Below are 6,430 nucleotides of genomic sequence, written 5' to 3'. Positions count from 1 at the left end.
CTTGTAATAAGAGGGGGAAGTTGTGTGTTACCACCACCGCCAATCATGGAACATAAGTATGAGATACCTGCCAGATGCTGAGGTTGCAGAACTGGGAGGGTTCCCAGCCAGAGAAGCCCACTTGTCACAATCTCCTGCTCTTGTCAAGTCTCCTTCAGGCATGGGTCCTGCATGAGCTGTGCTGAGTATTGAACAAATGGCATAAAGAGAGGTTGTCTAGAGTGGGATAGTCATACACATGCAGTTGCCAGACAGAGTATAAAGGAAAGAAAGTGTGTGGGTTTCTTTTTTTAATTATTTATTTTGTGGAAAACAAAAGCAGAAAAACTAAAACCCCAAACTCCAGAAAAAATCCTAAAAAATACGTTTTTTCTTAAAAAATACTGTATAAGTCTCTACTCCTCTCCCTCCCACCCAACAGCCCTCCTTGTATCCTCTCATCTAAGTGCCCTACCCCCCACCCCCACCACTATTCATCCTTCTTGCTATCGTCCCCCACTTTTCCATATCTACCCAGGATGCTCACCCCCAAGTTCTCTTACCTGGCACCTGACATGGTTCTCCCTAGAGTTCCGGTGAGCCTTTACCCACAGTCCCATTCCCCCAGCATGCAAGAACTGTCTCCCCACTTCCTTTTCTGGGATTCAATAATCCTTTCCCCCACCACTCCCTCTCCCAAGGATCTATTCTATGCAGGAGCAAGTAAGCTGCCTCCTGCCAAATTCCCTCCCAACTCCCACCCACCCACCCCCCACCTTAAGAAATATCAGAACTTCACCCTGGGCAGCCTTAACCAGGAATAAATCATTTTCCTTTTTTTCTTCTCATTCTATAAGACCCGTTCCCTCCCTCCACATTTCCATGCACCTCTAAGAGAAGAAAATTTTTCTCTGGGAGCCCATATTCTCTTGGCCTTCTCAAGAATCCTCTCCCTCTCCATTACTTTTTTTTTTCCCTGAAAAGGCAGGGGTCTTCTCTCCAAGGAATCTTCAGCCCCTCCCTCAGGATGTATCTGCTCATGTTCCCACGGTACCTGCGTGTTCCCGACCCTCCCACCCGCCCTATTCTCCTGGGCTACTAGCTCCCTTCCCACTCAGCCCAGGGACGCCCGCCTCCTGGCCTCCGAGACTGCCCCGCTAGCGGATGAGGACGTTGATCTCGGCCACGCTGGCCTCCAGCACGTTCTCCGCCGTGGTCTTGCCATGTTGCTCCTTGAGGTGCCGCCTAATGGCGGGCTTGTGAGCGAAGCGCACGTCGCAGTAGGAGCAGCGATAGGGCCTCGCTCCGGAGTGGAGATTGAGGTGGTCATGCAGCGTGGACTTCTGCGTGAAGCACTTGCCGCAGATGCCGCATGAGTGCGACTTGACGCCGCGGTGCACGTTCATGTGGCGGTTGAGGTTGCTGCTGTGGTTGAACTGCTTGCCGCAGCGTGGGCACATGAAGATGAAGTGCTGCGCCCGCATGTGGAAGACCAGCTTCTCCACGCCCTGGAACACTTCCGGGCACTTGGTGCACTTGATGTTCTTTAGGGGGTTTCCACTGGAAAAGCCCCCCGGCAGGGGTCCCCGGCTGCCCCCTGCCCCCAGGCTGCCCCCCGCCCCCCGGGCAGCCATGGCCACCGCTGCTGCCTCCACCAGGCCCGAGGTGGCCCCCACGCTGGCCCGGCCTCCGGGGATCAACAGCAAGCCCTCCCCTTCTGCGTCCTCAGACAGGCTATAGCAGGCTTTCACGACCCCCTGCGGTGGGGCCACAGTGCTGGGGGGCACGCTGCTCTGGGCCAGCTCTCCCAGGTGGCCGCCCACGGAGCCTCCGATGCTCAGACCTCCTCCCAAACTTCCGGGAGGTTTGAGCCGGTGTGCCACCTCCAGGGCCGACTCCACCTTGACGATGCAGATGTCAGACACGTCCTCGTCCTCGTCTTCATCTTCTTCCTCGGCCTTCAGCTCCAGGTCCTCATCCAGAGGAAACTCCAGTTTCACCGGCCGTAGGAGTGGAGGGGGTAGAGGGGGTGGGGGTGGGGGCTTGGGGGCTGGCTTTGGGGTCCTGGCGGGAGGGAGGAGGGATTTGGTGGCACTGACACTGCTCACAAGGCTGGCATCGCTGACCCCATCCTCTTTGAGGCCTATTTTGGGCTCAATGAACTGGCTGAGGGCGTTCCTGCATTTCTCCACCACGTGCTCCATCTGCAGGTAGGAGGCAGCCGTCAGGTAGTTGACGATGTCCCTGACAGCGAATTCCAGAGCGCCCGTGTAACAGGAGAGGAGCAGGTCGGCCACGATGCGTGCACTGTGCATCAGGGAAACCTGCAGCTCAGAACTGGGGTTCAGCAGGAACTGGTCCCTCAGGAAAGGCGAGCAGGCGGCCAGGATGACCTTGTGGCCACGGAACTTGAGGCTGTCGGCCACAATGGTCACGTCGCAAAACCGCTCCTCTGCGCGGAGCTGGTTCATATTCCGCAGGGTAGCGGCCTCGTGGCCGGGCAGCTGGAAGCGCAGGACTTCCACCCCAGAGGCCATTGTGGCGGGGGTGGGCAACCCTGGTCGGGAAGGAAACCTGGTCAGAGACAAAGGTCTCTGGCTCTGCTAAGCCATCGCTCCAGGCCCCTCGCCCCCATTTCTGCCCAGCCTCCCAGCTTCGGATCTCCCAGTCTTCAGGCCTCTTCCTCAGTTTCCCCAGTCCCTGGGGAAGCGCTGTCCCTCCGAGAGGACGGAGGCGTGGTTCCCGGGGGCGGGGCAGCGGCGTCCACACCCCCCAGCCCGACCGCCCGCGAGGACCGGGCGAGCCCGCGCGCCCACGGGGAAGGTAGGAGAAACCGGGAGCAGAGGCCTGGGGTTCTGGGCTCCGGGGTGGCCCGGGCTGCAGCCTCTTCTCACCCCGCCCCCTTTCCCGCTGCTTCATTCCTCCGCCCCCCCTTTGCACGTTTGCACGCGCCTTTCACGTCCTCCCCCCGCCGCCTGCACGCTTCGTGCACGCCCCCCCCACGTTCAGAGCTCCGTGGCACGCCCCCCCAGCCCCACGACCCTGAGTGCACGCGCCTCTCACCTGGCCCGGTTCCGCGCGCTGTTTTTTCCCCCCCAATCTCCCCCACCCCCCCCGGGGTCGGCAGCGCCCCCAAACACGGGCAGGGCCTGGGCAGCGCGCAGGCGCGGGGGTGCACGAGGCGCGCGCGCGGGGCCAGCTCCGCGTGGGCGTAAGGAAGGAGGGGCGGGGGCGGCTCGTGCAGTGTGTTCCAGGCCCCGCGCGCCTCGGCGTCGGCGAGAACTCGGGGAGGAGGAAGAGGGGAGGGAATTAAAGGAGCAGGATTCCCCCTTTCCCGACCCCCCTTTCTTCGCCAGCCCCCCCCACACGGTTAAAGGGCCGGATGGCCTGGCCTCCCCTTTGGCCGGTATTATTTGTCCGCCAGAGCGGAAATACGTTCCACACCCCCCTCTCTCGCTCCCCCTCCTCCGTGCCTCCGGGCCCCGCGGTCCGTCTGCGCGTGCGTGCCAAGTGCCGCGCGGAGGCCCGTTTACTCGGGCCCGCCCCCCGTTCCCGGCGGCCCGCGGAGCCCTCCGCTCCGCGCCCCCCAGTGCGCGCCCCCGCCTGCGCTCTGTGCCTGCCAGGCTCCCGCCGACCGTGCTGCCACCTCCTCGCAGGGCGGGTGCAGCTCTGGCCCAGCTGTGCCGTGGGGGAGAGGGCTGCAGCCTCTCCCAGGGACCCAGACCGTCCCGCGGCTATCAGAGCTCAGGTCGCAGTTGCCCACGCGTGCATCTTCTGTTGAGTATGTTCACAGTCCCTCCGGCCACACTTCAAGACTTTTTTCCAACTCTTCTGAAGTCAGTGGCCACTTAAGTCCTCCTGGCCTAAACGAAGTTTTAACTTCCTACAGTAACAATCCAGTGCCCTCCACTTGCCTCTGTCTTAACAATAGTGTATCATCGCACCCATCCGACCTTCTCCTCCATTCTAAGAACTGATCCTACTTCTTGCCAAGGCAAAGGTCCTCCACTGTGTGTACTGTCGATGACCTTTCCCATTTCACCCCTACTGTATAATTAGCCCTAGCACTAATTCTTCTAATTACGCGATTATTTGTATCAATACCATTTTACCATCTTTGGTGTTTCCAACTGCAGCTGTCTCTGGCAGGGTCAGAGATCCATCGCCCTAAATAAAAGCTCTCCTCAACTCTGTATCTCTACTATCTCTCTGTCACTCCCAACTAACCTGCGGTCTCCACAGCTTTGCCAACACCATTTATTAGCACGTTGGGCAAGGGTGATTGCCCTCCCCGCCCCTTTCTTGCACACTCCCCTCCCTACCCATCCAACCCCAGGTGTAAAAGCCCCAGCTTCCCATTGGTTGGGCTGGTTGGTTACATACTCCAGGAGACTAGAGCATTTCTCTTACACATCAATTTTGAGGAAACTGCTTGTTATATAATGGGTTCTGTATCTGGTTTCCCCCATTAGATTGTAAACTACTTGATTGCAGGAATTATGTCATGAGTTTTGCAAATAAAAGGCATGCAGTAAATGACTGACTGCTTAAGTCATTCCTTTTCAGCTCAGCCAGCATCCACCCAGAAAAAGTTTGTTCCTGACTTAAACTGAATTCCTGAACTCAGAGGGATGACCTTTGGTGGGAGAGTTGGGGCAATGTTTAGGTGGTGCTCAACTCCTTGCTTTCCCTTTTAAATTCTTTGCCGTTTATGCCTCTACCCAATTCTCTTTATTCTAAAATGCACTCTTTGTAGAAATCTCCTTTGTAGTCAGGCTGTATAAATCCAAGCAAGAACTTTGGCTTTTGTGTCAGACACACCTAGGCTCAAAGTCATATTCCACTACTTTTTTTTTTTTTTTTAAGATTTATTTATTTATTGTAGAGGAAGGATGGGCGGTGGGGCAGGAGAGAAGCAAGTTCCCTGCTGAGCATGAGGTCCTACCCCAGGCTCCATCCCGGGACCCTGAGATCATGGGCCACCCAGGTGCACCCATATTCCATCACGTTTTAAAAGAGGCCCCTTGGGCAAGTTACTCAATTCTCTGAATCACAGCATTTTTGTCTTTGAATTGGAGACCCTGATTTTTCACAAGGCTAATTTGAGGTTTAAGGGAGCCTGGTATACAGTGGGTGCTAGAAGAGATAGCTCTCTTCCCTTTGCCTACTTGGGAGACTATAAAATCTTCAAAAGAACTATAACTGTATATTCTGTTTCCCTGTCTCATCTCTTCTTTCCCTCATTGCCAGACTTCTCAAAAGAATAGTGCACACTCTAGTGAAATCAGAAATACACAGCCTGTCCAAGTAAGAACTGAAGTTTGTCAACTTTTGTATTTTGTCACCTTCTCGCTACTTCTCCTTTCTGGGGGAGTGTGAACAGGACAAGCGGCCTCATCTCAGCTTGGGACTTAAGACAGGTTCTTGGTGGCAGGTAGAGTTGTGAACTGATGAATCCTTTAAATGCCAGGCCCTCCCAGTTACAGTTTTATATGGAAACAAACCATAGTGCCCAACAAGGCTGCCTTCTCCTGTGCAGCCTGGTAGACAGATGCTTTACGGGATGTTTTCCCACATAGCTCATGTAGGGGTATCTACATGCTTGTCCCTTGGTTCCAGACTTCTGCCAGGGTGAGATAAGGGACCCTCCAGTCCTTGGCTAGCCGTACTGAACTCCCAGGTGTAGTGTCAAGGAAGGGTAAACTCAGGATTCTTAGTGGTCTTGACAAATAAAGTCTGACTAGGGAGCAAGGAACAAGTAGGAGACAGAAAGTCTAGGTTCTAGTTCAGGTTGGAGGCCATCAAGGTCCTAGAGGTTTCAGTATTCTCTTCAAGAAATGGAGGGGGTTACCTGGGTGCCTCAGTCAGCTAAGCATCTGCCTTTGACTCAGGTCATGATCACTAAGCAGAATCTGCCAAGAATGTTTTGTAGTTCCAGGCCCCTGAAGAGGAACAACCAGGCCCCTGCAGCAGAACAATAATAACCTCAGACCTTAAAAAAAAAAAAAAAAAAAGATTTTATTTATTTACTTGAGAGAGAGCACACAAGGGGGAGAGCACAAGCAGGGGGAACAGCGGAAGGAGAGGGAGAAGCAGGATCCTGTGGAGCAGGGAGCCCGATGTGGGACTTGATCCCAGGATCCCGAGATCATGAACCCAAGCCAAAGGCAGCTGCTTAACCCACTAAGCCACCCAGGCACCCCAATTTTCACCCTTTAAAAACCGCTGCTTGGAAGCTGATGGGGAGTTTAGGCCTCTGAGCATTAGCTCTCGGTTTTCCTGCGTGATGGCGTACCAGTAAATAGCTTGTTTTCCTTCACTCCAAAAACAAACAAAACGAAACCCCAAACTAACCAAAACAAAATTCTGAAAAGCAAACAACCAACTAAACAAATAAAACACCAAACCCCTAAACCCACAAAATTGAGAAAGGGTAAAAGGGTACACACTG

The 6,430-nt window shown here is 54.9% G+C and overlaps 1 protein-coding gene across 1 annotated transcript; it reads right to left on the bottom strand.

The window, feature by feature from the left end:
- Positions 1 to 943: 943 nt before the first annotated feature.
- On the bottom strand, positions 944 to 3,460 carry ZBTB12 (zinc finger and BTB domain containing 12). Its single transcript, XM_032340811.1, has 2 exons — positions 3,043 to 3,460; positions 944 to 2,536 (listed from the first exon to the last, which is right to left on the bottom strand). Exon 2 carries the CDS (start codon positions 2,514 to 2,516, stop codon positions 1,137 to 1,139), a length of 1,380 nt encoding a protein of 459 aa, XP_032196702.1. The 5' UTR covers positions 2,517 to 2,536; positions 3,043 to 3,460; the 3' UTR covers positions 944 to 1,136.
- Positions 3,461 to 6,430: the final 2,970 nt, after the last annotated feature.

Source organism: Mustela erminea, chromosome 4 (assembly GCF_009829155.1).
Source record: "Mustela erminea isolate mMusErm1 chromosome 4, mMusErm1.Pri, whole genome shotgun sequence".
Taxonomy (NCBI): domain Eukaryota; kingdom Metazoa; phylum Chordata; class Mammalia; order Carnivora; family Mustelidae; genus Mustela; species Mustela erminea.
The sequence above is the reverse complement of the archived record's forward strand: the minus strand, read 5'-3'. Positions and strand labels throughout refer to the sequence as shown.